This window comes from Fistularia commersonii, chromosome 32 (assembly GCF_037954325.1).
Source record: "Fistularia commersonii isolate RoL2024-O1a breed Wild chromosome 32, RoL_Fcom_v1.0, whole genome shotgun sequence".
Classification (NCBI taxonomy): domain Eukaryota; kingdom Metazoa; phylum Chordata; class Actinopteri; order Syngnathiformes; family Fistulariidae; genus Fistularia; species Fistularia commersonii.
Genome location: NC_141315.1, coordinates 3,509,223 through 3,523,162, shown reverse-complemented (window position 1 = coordinate 3,523,162; position 13,940 = coordinate 3,509,223). Strand labels below are relative to the sequence as shown.

Genomic DNA, 13,940 nt, shown 5'->3' with positions numbered 1-13,940 from the left:
GACCCGTTTTAGTCTCTCAACTTGAATTAAGCGGCGGCGGGATTCTGCCTCCTCCGCCGCCAGCCTCCGCAGACGGCCTCGCGTGAGCTCTTCATCGCTGTCTGCTCCCGCGTCGGCAAACAATTAAAAGATCATTTGTTTCCATTTGAAAGCCTCTTCCGGCGTTCCGCCGCAGTGGATTTTAACATCTATATTTTTCAAATTGATAGCATCATATACGCCGTCATTTATTAATGTGAATTAATGCTTCGCATTATATTTGTTATTCTGAAGAATAAATTATTGAGTCATTTTAGTTGGGAATGAATTGCGTCTTACATTTTATTTAAGTCCACTGATGAATTGATATATCCGTTCTCTCGTTATGACCGATTATAAAAATGCGCTTCAAAAAAGGATTAATTAAAAATATACGTTTTGTGTTTTCTAAAATAATTAACGACCAAGTCGTACAATTCCTTTTTTTTTTTTTTTAATTTAAGCGTTGTTTTTGTGTGTGGGGGGGAGTTTCAAGCCCGACTCGGGCCGCGGGGGAAAACAACCGCGATGGCGACGGCTTTCGGGGGGTTCGTTGCATTAACCGAGCGTTTTCTTTTGCTGTTCATTTAAAAAAAAAAAAAAAAAAGCGGCACCATCTGCGTTTGGGGCTGTGGTACCGGTGACTCTGTGAGGACGGATCGGCACCAGGAGAACAAAAGGCCAATTTAATATGTTCATCTAAGGGTTGCTAATGGTATTAGGGAGCCTGCAGGGTGGTCGGCAGGGGCCTGGCAAGCCCGCAGCTTGACCCCCACTCTCACATCAATTCGTCGGCTTGCTGGCATTAGTGCCCCACATCTGCCATTTTTTTTTTTCGGGCGACCTCCTCGATGCCTCTCACTTGATTTTTATATTTGTCTTCAGACCGGCGCAAACAGAGATTAGGTTTTAATGCGGTCTAAATAAAGAGTTTGCGTCGGGCCAATCCCCCGGATGAAAATCTTTCGAGTGGACAATAAAAAGCTCAATCACATAATTACGGGAAAATAGAGCGGCCGGTGTCGCAGTGTTTTTTATTTTCCTCGCTATTTCTCAGCATATGTTTTTTTTGTTGTTTTTTTTTTTTTTTTCATTGAACATGAGGCACCAAAATGTTACCGGGCCGGAGGAATAAAGAAGACAAATCGTAATTTTCCAAGACAGTCGCAGGTAGGAATGATTTTGTCCAGGTGAGATCTCACCGGGGAAAGTCGTATTTCCTCACGTTGAACACCAGAAATCATTTTTGTCAGAACAGAGGACACGGTATAATTGTTCAGAAGATAGCGCGTGAGCGGTGACACGTCCGACGGATGGGTTTGGAAAATTGTGCAGAGAGCCGTGTGTGATGGAGCCGCGTGTGTTGGTGGGAAGCTGCGCTGTGGGAAGCGGGTGCCAGAGCGCGGAGAGAGAAATCTCCCCCGGCTTGAGAGGAGACGCTGCAGCAGTAGGTGGTGCTGACGGAGGCCGCCTGTGTGGTCCTCAGCGGCCGCCGCTCTGTCAGCCCTGCCGAGAGCGCCGGAGGTCCGCGCCTTTCATGAAATTTTCATGTTAAATTTAGCGCGGGCATTGTCTCGGCGCGGGCTTGCATTTCTCTCGTGGTCCGGGCAGAAATTGGGACGGCTAAGGGGGGAACGGGTGGGGGTGGGGAGAAAAGAATCCATATCTTCAAGGAGAATAAATCCGTTGTATTTCATCAAAAAGAAGACTCGAGATCAAATTTTCTGTGCCGACATAAAAGGGGAAAAAAAGAGAAAATTGTAAGTTACGATTTGAATCCTTACCGAAAAAATGTTAAAATTACAAGTCTAAATATTTTCTATATTCATCTCCTTTTTTTTTTTCCCCGAGGTTCCCGCTGTTCATGCACCATGAAATCTTGCTTCATTAAAAGTGTATTAATCTTGTCTCGTCTCATGGGAGGTACCTTAAGATGATGTTGTGTCTTTTTCTTTAAATTGTTGGAGGGGAAAAAAAAAATCTTCCAGATTTGGTCCCTGTCAGTCAGAAATAATTGTGTGCTTAATCTTGTCCCTGATGGATGACTTGGAGTTCAGCAATGGGCCAGCTCCAATGACAAATACAATATTAATATTCATTAACTGCTTTGACAATGCTAATTTTGATGCAGTAGTAAAAGGCCTTCCAAAGTTAGCGGCCAAAGCATCAGAGCTGAGCAAGGTGGCAAGATAATTTGTGCTGCTTTAGTGAGCTGAAGGCTTTTAAAGTCTTAAGCAGGGGGGGGAAAAAAAGGCTAGGTACCACAAACAAAATAAAAGAGAAAGGGAAAAAGTTCAGACGCATTGGAAACCAGGACTGTGGAAGTAATACGATCAAGAGACGGCTAGAAAATTTGACACTTCCAATGCTGCTGCTTTGAGCAAATATATTATTTTTTTTTTTGTATTTAAACAAAAAAAAACTTTCAAGGAAAAGGAGCGTAACATGGTAAGTCAGCACATTCTCCTTTTTTTCTTCTTCTTCTTTTTGTTTAATCTTTTTGATCTTTTCAATTATCAGCATTTGAAGATCAATAGTCATTTTTTTTTATGCGGTGGTTAAAAGGCTCACAGCGGTGGTATAGTGGATGGTCGGATCACGGCTTTAAGAGTGGGCTTCCTCTCTTCGAGCCACCAGTTGGCCGGGGCTGAATTCTCATATTGCCAGCTCTCTGGAAAAAAAGCACGCGGGGCTGGTTTCTGTTTATTTATATTTTTCGGCGTTGTTTTAGCTGATGTTGTTGGCTCGCCGGCTGGCAGGTTTGACTTTGGATCCGGGGCTTTGCTTTTTTTTTTTTTCCCACTCAGTTGTCTTAAAAGAGTTCAGGTGGGAGAGTTGGAGGTGTAAAATTGCCGCTCTGCAATGACAGGCTCTTTTGGTGATAAATGTCAGCTATTTTTTAATTTTTTTTTTTTTTTTTGTCCTTTGTGCGACGCTTTTTCTTTTTCTTTTTTTTTTTTTTTTTTTTTCCCGGGGGCTCTTAACATCAAAAATTAGGTCTATCGGCGGACGAGACCGAGGGGCAATTGTGGCTGCGACACCGCATCCCCGTCCTTTGCCCCGCACCGGAGTGCTTTCTCCTGCCTTTTTCTTTCTTTTTTTCCTGCCCGGTGTTTGTGTTTTTGATTTTGCATTTAATTTAGTGTGACTGGCGGTGAATGGAGTGTGGCTGGTTTTAGGGGGATTAATGACATGATGAGAGACACCCTGCTGCTTTAGTTTAGCCAAGTTAGAGGCAACTCCTATAGACGGCACTTCACTACCTTAATGTCTGCCAAGCCAGTGAATGCGAGCCTCTCGCTTTCTCTCCCTCTTTTTGTTGTTCTTTCAACTTATCAAAAAAAGAGAGATGGACACAAAAGAGCTTATTAGGGGGGATATGAAGATGGGCGAGGGGGAAAAAGGGAGTCCCAGTCAGATGCGGAGAGGAGCGGTGCGGAGTGACTGTGCGTTTGAATGCATGAGGGGGCTGGGAGCGAACCGGCCAGCTCTCCGGCTCGCATTTTTTTTTCTTCCCCCCCTGCTCTGGGACCCGAAGGGGCCGCCGTCCCGAGCCGCTCCAGCATACCTTGGCTCTCGCCCGGTCCACCGGCTGCTCTCTTATCGGCTTAACCCATCGGGCGCTAGCGAGGGGCTGCCGTAGATGAGGTGCTGCCCCCCAGTGGATTAGTGTCTGACATGGTGGTGGGAGTCTGCTTGGAGTCTGTGCACTACCACGAGTGCCAGCATGCTTGTTTTAACCAGGAACCGAGCAGCATCCCAAATACAGCTCTTTTAAATGGTAAGACTTTTTCAGCATTTTAATTACAATTGTGCTTGATTTTTTCGCAAGAGGGCTATTGTTTGGCCTGAAATATGATCTTTTCATTGAATTATTCATTGATATTTTTCCTGGGGTGTGTTTGGGCAATTTATAACACTTATGTTGCTAAGTGACAGATTGACAATTTGGATAATGAAAGGCAGTGTTTGATTGCTTTGTCTTGACAGCCTGACAGGGATGTATTATTCGAAAACATCCAACTAAATTCAATTGATTTTTAGAATTTTTGTCATATGGTAAAGTGTTTTGTATAGATTTTCAAGCAATAATGGCATCATATGTATTTAAGGAATTTCTATTTACTTTTTGTTGAATTAACATTTACATGTGAGTCATTCTGCTGCTCTGTTTTTGATTAAATGATATCATCAATATTAATATTTCCCCCGTAACGCATGTGTAAAACCTTTAACATCTTTAATCACTCAAAGGTGATTTTAAAATGAAAAACAGAATTATATGATAATTGATATTATTATTGGTGTTATTATGATGATTTTATATACATATATATGGTCTTTGTTGATTTATTTCACCGTGTTTATATTTATCTGAGAAAATTATTAACTTATCTCGGTCTCAGTCTGGTCCATTTCCTTGCATTGGAAAAGTTTTGTTCCTTTTTTATCTTTTCTTGGACGTGTTTCAGTCTCGTGCGGACATCTCACGCGGTGGAGTGGAGTAGTTTTTTTGGTGATTTTTTTTTTTTTTTTTCCTTCTTATTCCTCTCCTCTCCCTCTTCTCTCTTGTGTCACGCCGTTGATGCCATTGTGCCGGCATGATTGGGAGCTGTCCATCACTCGCTTACGAGCTGGCAGTTTACTTAAGAAAGTGCACGTGGGACAAAAGGAGATGGCAGGAGCGTGGCAGGCTGGCTGAATGGAGGGAGGGCAGGCAATTAGCCGCCGCCTTGTCGGAGCTCTTTTACTTGTCAGGCTGGACCCCCGACGCTATTGTCCACGCTGTGTAAAGGACATTCCCAGGGCTTTGTTTTGGCTTTACGGGCCTCGGGACTGCCTGCTGCAGGCCAGGGAAGAGCGCGGTACTAACAGTGACGAAGACGCTGTACAAGTAGTGCATGAAAAGGAAAAAGCCTGTTAACAGAAATGTCTCTGTAAGTTTTTTTTTTCCTTTTTCTTTTTTTTTTTTGTTTTCGCAGGGTTTATTACAATGGCATGGAGAAAATCAGATGTTAAGACAATACATTTTAGATACACTTTTCTATGTAAATAATATTTGACCAGGTTTAATTTAGCAAATATCACACAAATTGAAGTATTTTTGGCCCACGGGGTTTTTTTCGCCCTCATTAACAGCCTTTCAAAAATTAAATGAATTAATGCTTTTTGATTAGGAATATCAGTGTGTTCACATTAGTTTAAAAAAAATCCTGAAATGTAAAATATATGCAACAACACTGGGATTAGATGGACCTAATTTATTCCATAAATATTTAATATTCTGTGGTCACAGTCAGGTGCAGCTTGTTAGAGGTTAAAAAAGGTTATCAAAGGATGGCATGGATTTTAATTAGAGGCTAAAAATATAGGGTAGTTCCTCCATTTTGAAATACATATTTAAAGTGATCCTATATTATTAAAATTAGAATTATTGAAATTTGTATTTATGATTTTTTTTCATGTCCCCATAATATTGTCGCAAATAACAGTCATCTTTACACTACATCATAAATTGTGATTTCAGTAAAAGTAATTTTAGAATCTTTTTCGTTCTCGACCATTCATTGTCAATGATAAAAAAGTAATATTTCCTCAAAAAGGGAATCTGCAATTCGGAAAAACATATCTTTTCAGTCGGAGGAAAGGTTTTTTTTATGTGTTTCATTTTTGTTTCATTTTTTTTTAAAAAGCAACAGCAGACGGATGCAGCAGAATCCCATGAAAAGTTATGGCTAAAGGAATCCCCCCCTTTTCATTCACCTTTTCTGCGCGCGCACCGGCAGCAAAGCCCTCTTGTGAATTTCTTTTGTGCTCATTGAGGAACATCTGCAACCGCGTTAAAGTTGTTTGACTTTAACATTCATAGGAAGAATAGATGTGAAGGTGAAATTGTTGCTGAGAAAAAGAGAGCGAGAGCGGCAAGGAGGGGCCGGAGGCCTTGTTCGCGTGAACCTTGAATGGAGACAGAGTTGAAGGGGGAGTTGAGACAGGAATTGTTCTCCACTCCAAGGTATTGTTTAGACAAAGGGCGAGGAAAGGGAAAAAAAAAAAGGAGAGCGAGGAAAGGTATAACGTCAGCGCGCTAAGACTTTCTCTTCCTCTCTCGGCCTCCCTCCTGAAGGATGGGTCTGAAGAGGGGACTGTCGACATCACACAGATGAAGTGACTGTTGGCCACACTTTGCTGCGCCTGCCCTCCCTTTGTGGATGTTGTGTCTTGTTCCTTTTTTTTTTCTTACTTCCCTTCCATCTCTCTCCCTCTGCTGCTCTCACCTCTTTGTCTCTTTCTCTCGCCTCGCTCGCCGTACCTCGTAGCCAAAGCTTTTCAAGCTGCCAGTTCATCTCTGGGCATCCTGCAGGCACGGCAGAGCCCACACACACACACACACACACACAGAGGTATACTCCTAAGAAAAACGTACACACACTTGACTCACGGCTGGGATTTGGGTGATAACAGATATTTGTGTTTTTACGTGCCTGTGAGTGTGTGTTTTTTTTTTTTGTTTTTTGCTTTTTTTTTGTCAAGCGCAGCTCACGAGGAGACGCTTGAACCAGCCGCTCACGCTGCCCCTCTGTCCGTCCCTCTTCCGGCTCTCTCCTCCCTGTCAATGGTGTCAAAACTTTCTCTGAGAGAGAAGAGATCACCCAGCTGCTGAGAGCTACAGCCTCTGTGGTTAGAGAGAGGGATTTGGGGGGATAGTTTTGAGGATGGTTGTGGGTGGGTAGGAAGGATTGCCGTGTCTGTGTGTGTCTGCACGCGTTAGTGTGTTTGTTGAGAAAAAGAAGGCCTTAGACACAGAGCCCGCTCCAGATGCCTCGAGAGACGCGCACACTCAAGTAAAAAAAACCTTGGGGGGGGAACAATGGTCAGCGAGCCGCGGCACCAAGTGCAAAGAGGGAGCAGAAAATAAACGCACATTCACCCACAGAGACACGCGCTCACACACACACACACACACACATGAACGGCAACTCACTCGCACGCAGCGGAGGAAGGAGCCAAGGCGGGAACAGTCGGAGAAGTGGAGGAGAGAAGCAGCCGAGAGAGGGAGGAGCTGGGGGGGCTGTTAGGAAAGGGGGGAGGAGGAGGAGGAGGAGGTGGAGACGGGGGCAGGGGTGGGACAGAGGGGGTCATGTACCCGCGGGATGGAGCTATAGCCGGGCCGGAGGAGATTGGAGCCAAGGCAGGAGTCCTGGGCCCTGGGCTCTCTCTCCTCCAGCAGGTGGGCTGCTGGCACCTCAATCTGTGCAGCTGGGTGAGTAAGACCGACTCACTCTCTTCGTCTTTTCGCACCACTGAAGGCTTTTAGCAGCGCTCCGACAGGTTGCCGTAACGCCGGTTGTTTCGTGGTGTCGCTGAGATGGAGGGGGTGGGGGCGGGCTTCACTGAAGGAGCGGCGGTCATCTCGTATTCTGAAATTGATCATGTTTGGCTTCCGCTGCGTTAAAAAGTAGATGATGGGTTTCGCTGGCAGATACAGAGGAATGCCGATTAAACCTTGAAGCTGCCGCTGGTGCAATTTTCATCTACCATCCATCTGTAATTTTGGCCTCTATAATATCCATAACCTCCCCCCCCCGATATCTGAAAAAAGCACACGTATCCAAAAAAAAAAGCAATCCTCCGGAGAGCAACATTATTTACTCCACAAAACACCATTTGATCAAGCTCATGTCTTATCCATGAAATGTAAAATTACATTTCAATAACCTCACAGATTAACATATCCCTTTGTCGATGTTGCCATCCAATTCAAATTCTTAATTGCCCAGCTTTCAACTGAAATTCTGAGGGGCTGATTGCATTTCAAAAGGCAGAATTCAGCCTGGCTCTTAACACTGCGATACAATATCACCTTGTAGAGAAGCCCCCTCTAACTCAGGTACGAGAGCTCAAGAGGCTGTTTACATTGAAAAGAAAAAGCTTTAACACACGTGCGTCTAAGAGCCGATTTGTCTTCACAGAATACAACGGCTCAGCCGAATACCACTTCATATTTAAACTATTTGCGTGCAGTTTTATTTATCTGTGACACATCCAAACGTGTCCTTTCTGCGATTCTATTTGATGTGCCGACTATCAAAGACAGGAAGCAAATATAAATGGTGACGAACGACTTGAGTGCTAGTGAAGAGAGCAAGAGGAAGGGGAGCAAAGGCTCTGGCCCACATAATATTTTTGTTCAGCGCTCTGATCAAGCAGTCGGCATGTCACTGCAGCAAAGTGAATAGATTAACTTAAATATACTGTGGTCTCGGGAGCCCCTTGCCCTGAGAGAGGCATCTTCTCTGTGAGAGAAAACTGATCAACACCTCCATATCTGCCTTTTAAATCCTTCGCACCCCCATACCCTCCTTTCCTCCCCTTTTTTTTTTTATTTTTTTTATACAATTCCCAGGTTCTCCTGATTAACCAAGAAATATTATTCCGAAACTTAGCATTTTGAAACTGAGAGTTTTTTTGAAATCAGCGCGGCTCTGCCGGAGGATCATTCCTCTGATAAACCGGAGCATTTCATATTCCATCGCTGCTAATCTGAAAAAAATCCTTTAGATTGTCCGCTTAAATCTGCACATCGGTTTGACTAGGTTCTGTATATGTGTGTGTGTGTGTGTGTGTGTGTGTGCACGTGTGCTTGTGCTTGTGTACGCACAGTGGTTGGTATGATATAGGGTTTACCTGAAGATCTCTAGCCTCGAGGGGGCACTCTATACCGCCTATAAGAGTAGAATTGTATGTAAACATATTCCACCAGGACAACATTAAACCACAGCGAAAAGGAAATAGCGGCACGGGTTTTTTGTTTTTGTGTAATCCAATCCCACGTACGGGTTCAAACTACATACATATTACAAATTATTTCTCTCCTGTCTGACACTCCTCCCCTGCTCCCCCCCACGGTATTGCTGTTTTGCGTGTTTTTCTGCTTGGTGTCACTCCATGTTCTTTGGATGGCGGCCACTTGCACGTTCTGGGAGAGGCTCCGAGGCGCTCTGGCAGCTTTTTCTGCTTGCTTTGGAATTCGGAGGCCTGAGAGGACCCCAATCCATCACCGCACTGTCATCCCCACATCTTCCTCCCGCTTCTCCCGGGCCTCCCTTCCCCGGCCCAGCCTCACTACAGCTCATTAACGCCCCGCAAGCTGTTGTGACAACTCATCATATCATGACATAAAGCAGAGCGACAGAGGATCCGACCCCCCGCCTAGACACCCCCTGGGCCCACAAGGTCACCACCTTCACATTTAGGGCTCAAATTGGCCCTGCGAGGTGCCACCAGGCGGAAATCCAAGGCCAACAGCTTTTTCCTGTCCGGCCTCTACCTCTCTGTCTCCCTCCCCTTTGTCTCACTCTATCCTGCTGTCACTTTCTCACCCCCTCTGCTCACTCTCTCTCTCTCTCTCTCTGGTTCCCCCCAGCCCTCCCTCCCTTCCTCCCCTGAGGTCTGACTCCAAGCAGCTCATTCATTTGTCCACTTCCAAAAGAATCCTCTCACAGCGTCAAACTGCTATTTGCAAATAGTTTTACATTTGTCTCCGGCCTTCTAAGTACGGCTGACTCCAAAGGGAGATTGTTTTAAAAACGGAAACATCGAGGCCTTTGTTTGTCATCAATGGCGAGAAGATGTGCAGGTGTTGTAGAAAAGTGACTACAAGAATAAAGGAGAGAGTGAGACAGAGGAAGTCGAGGCACACGGACTTGTTTCTTTTCTAGCCTCGCAGCTGGAAATAGAAGAGTAGAGTAAAATAAATAGAACCAAGGCAATATCAATATCCTAACCAGAGGCATCAAATACTGCATGTGTTTGTGTCTGCGGCACTCAAGTGTGCTGCTTTTCTCAGCGGCGGGCACCGTATGTGTCCTGGACGCAGAAAGCGTCTGTGCCTGCATTGATGTCCCCGCACGAGAGCGCTAATAAATATTCTCCGGGGGTCTTTTTTAAATGCGAGGTCTCCCTTTGAGGCTTTCAGAGCCGGACATGACGCGCCCAGAGCACCGGGGCGTGTTTGTCTCCCGCACTATATTTGTTTGCCTTAATGACGAAGGGTGCGAGGGGAGGAGGGGGGGCAGGAAGTGTTTTTTTTTTTCTTTTACTGTGGCCCTTGTGGAACGGGGGAGAGTGAAGCCTCCCACGTCGCCCGCCATTGTTTCTCAGCCCTCTGCGGATACGAAAGCACCCAGAAGTATGCCAGGAAAAGTCCCAAGGCTCGTATTGTCCCACGGTGGCCACAGGGCAGGTGCTGGGCCTCCTTTGCACAGGGGCCACCGGGTGCCGCATTGATGTCAGTGGGAACCGTGGACGTCAGAGAGCGTGCGCGCGCGTACGCATGTTTGATGGACATAGGGAACGTGGGCCGAGGGTAAGAAGTGATTGAAGATAGCAGATCACAGGGAGATGGCCGATGATAGACGCCTAATACGATCAACTCTGTAGTCAGTTTGCAGGAGCGAGAGGAAGATTGAAAAGGAGTTTCCCTCAGAAAGTAAAGTTCGACACCTTTGACTGTATCGGCGTGATTTTCTCCCCTGATCACTGTCACAGCAGCCGGCGAAGCAGCATTCAGCCTGTTGCCGCTTTCCTCCCAAGGCTTTTTAAGGAAAAACAGGGCCCACACTCAGACCACAAGTGACTATGATGTAAATCGACTGGCTTCTAGCTCTTTCCTCGCCTTTCTTGGTCTCTCTCTCTCTCTCTCTCTCTCGCTGCCCGTACACACCCTCTAACACTCTCTGTCTAAATGTGGACTCAGTGGATGGGCATTTTGAACCGTCATCTCAATGGCTGGGGCCCCGGGACAAAAGAGCTCATTTAAATGGCCACTAAAGCTTTTTCAGCGCAGAGATGAAGAATTGACAACATTCTTTCACATCATTACCCAAGGGAGGAGCGGGGAGTCGTGAAGGAAGAGGTTAGGAGGTGAGAGATGGGGTAAAAGAGAGGGAGAGAGAGCATCTCTTGGGTTGAACTGCCAACTCATCAGCTGCAGTGGCAGCTGTCATAACCTCATCGCTGTTTTTTTACCGGCTTTCCCTATTTTTTTAATCCATTCTTTTCTGGATGTGCAGATCACATCAGGAGCCCATACGCGACGAGGGGGCGCCTCGGTTTGTGTTTCTTTTTTAACGAATCCTATTCTCCCCCCTCACCACGCCCCCATACCCCGGCGCAACCCCCACCGCGACCCACCCGGCACACAAACACTCATACACATCCCCAGCCCCTCTCTCCTCCCCGGTCTTTTCAGCTCAGGGCTGTGAATGAGTCCCAGGAGTCTCTGTGCCTCCCTGGAGTTCTGCTGGGGTTCATTAATCTTTCATTGGGACCATGGCAATAGGGAATGCCCCCCCCCCCCCCCCCCCCCAACACACACACACACACACACACACACACACACACACACACACACGTCGCCCCCCCTTTTTTTTTTCTGCTGCTGTTGAGAAGAGGTTCAGATGGCCGGGGTTGAACGGAGCGCACAGATAGGCAGCTTTTACCAACCAGAGAAAATTTCAGCACGGCTCTTTTAACTGGAACGAGCAGCTATTCCGCTCTTGTACCGGCCAAACATCAACTCCGGCCCTCAAACGGTCTGAGCTGATGATTTGTTTGCATTAAGCGCCGGGCTGGGCTCTTTGGATTTGTATTGTCAATGAGCGTGGGGCAGCTGAGCATCTTAAGTATGTACCCCCCTCCTTTACAACATCTAGTCCCATTAATGTTTTTCAAAGTCTTTTGGAAAAGGGCTACAGAAGAGGCTTTTTTTCTCCTTTTTGCATGGGTTAAAGTCGCTAATGAGGGTGTGTGGCCTAGGAGAGAGCAGACCGAACACACACGCACACACACACACACATGCTCGCGAGCGGCTTGGCGTCTTACTCCCCTCGCCCTCAACATATCATCCATGTTATGATAAGCCTGATTAGTGCTGCTTCTTTGACTGCTGAGGGCAGGATAAGGATGTGTGGGTAAAGAGGCGAGAGCAGCCTCTGCCACCAGCAGAACTCTAATCTGGTTATCTTGTGGCCGGGGACTATGTGAATTAGTGTCTGTCCCAGCCCGGCTTGATGAGAGGGGCTGAGCTCCGGTTAACACAGGGGCCCACGGCAGCACACCCCTAAAGCTCCACTGTAATCTATGGGTAATTGAAAAAAGGGGGCCTGCACCACTTAGGAGCACAAAGAGAAGATTACATAGCTAAAACTAATTTGGCAAAAATGCAGAAATGGATTTTCAGCCCCACCTCCCCTCTCCTAACCCTTTTATCACAATACAGTCCTACCCTCTATGAACCAGGCCCTGGGGGAATCGATGAGGGAAGGGGAGTGAAGGAGACGGGAAACCAGGAAGAGGCTCGAGAGCAACCCAAGCGCGGCGTCGGCTGGAGCCGCTAATGACTGTGGATTTACACGCGCTGCCTTGATTGTGTGGTTTAGAGATGATCGATTACTTCATTGCAACCGTGGCTAAAAGAGCCTCATCACGCATCAGACCCAAATGTGAACTGGCAACCCCCCAAGCGTCTTAGATTGTGTTACTGGATTCCAGGGTGACACCGCAGAAGTGTTTTTAATTACAAACCACACTATTTTCACAGGGGCTGAGCGGTTTGGCGCCTTGTGAGCACACAGAGTTTCATAGCCCCACATTTTATTTTTCAAGGGCTTGTAATTCTGCGGCCTTCTCATAACCCAGATATTAACATCTTGGCCTTTTCTCCCCCCCCCCCCCTCCTCTGTCCATCTGTCTCTTTCTGTATTCTTCTCCCACCTTCTCAGTCTAATAAGGTTCCAGTGGTACAACACCCTCACCATGTCCACCCTCTCACACCTCTGATCACCTACAGCAATGAGCACTTCACACCAGGGAACCCCCCTCCTCACCTACAGACAGACGTGGACCCCAAAACAGGTAAAGTCCAAGCACTACGCTTAGCTCCATGTTAAACATTCAAAACGGCACGTGGATTTGCAGATTTCAGAGTACAGTGATTTTTATTTATTCGTTTGTTTTTTTTTTTATATCATTTTGTTTAAAGTTGGAGTTTTTTTTTTTATAGAAAAAGACCCACCTGTTTGTACCGATGGATGTGCGAATGTTTGATATTGACCTGTTACAAAGCTGTGTTTTTTGGATCAAATGCTCGTCTGTTTGGACACATGCTTCAAAAACATGGGTGAAAGCGTCCCTCAGGTTTCACACATACTTTCAGCATTGAAGTACTCGATACACCACCTTTGAATGTGATGAAGTACTACAGGATACAATTTGTGTTTATATTTTCACTATATTGAATATGTGTAGGTAATATTCAATAACAGATAATGCAATGCAGGTTTTTTTAAATTCTGTAAATGAATATGCAACACTAGTTGCATAGGCATGAATTGTAATCTGGCAAAAGCCTATTTTGGGGTTTTCTGACAATTTGTTTACTCATTAATTAATGTTTATACATCAAGAGCTAATTTGCTCGGAAAATTTTCTTAAATGTATTTTTATTTGTAGCTGTCAATTGGGGGGAAATGGGCAAGCGCCTTCAAATCAACAAGGCATTAGTTAAGGTTCAACTGAAATTCCCCTTCATGTAGCAAGAAATAACCAAGTTTTCAAGATTTAACCTGAAAACTAATGTCAAAAGATGATAATGATGAATGAAGCATACACATTCTTTATATATATCCAGGTAAAAAAGGCTGCTGAATATTGTGTTATGAATATAACTAGCTTTTATATTTATGTCAGTCAAGGTTCCCCTCATTGCTTTTTGCAAACAATTGACGCCGTAGTCTGTTTGCGATTCAAAGTATCTGTATCTTTATGCTCAGTAACATTGGATACTGGAGATTGTGGCCTTACTGTCAGGACGTGAGTCCAATTAGTGACCCATACTTCTCAAATGGAATTGTGACTCAGAT

At 45.5% G+C, this 13,940-nt stretch overlaps 1 protein-coding gene across 16 annotated transcripts in view; it reads left to right on the top strand.

Annotated features, from left to right (window-relative positions):
- Window positions 1–13,940, top strand: part of tcf7l2 (transcription factor 7 like 2) — a 91,172-nt gene that overhangs the window by 60,056 nt on the left and 17,176 nt on the right. For all 16 annotated transcript variants that reach the window (XM_086139552.1, XM_086139550.1, XM_086139553.1 and 13 more), the window contains one exon: window positions 12,801–12,933. In XM_086139552.1, coding sequence (XP_085995678.1) covers window positions 12,801–12,933 — 133 coding nt within the window. The remainder of the gene's footprint in view (window positions 1–12,800; window positions 12,934–13,940) is intronic.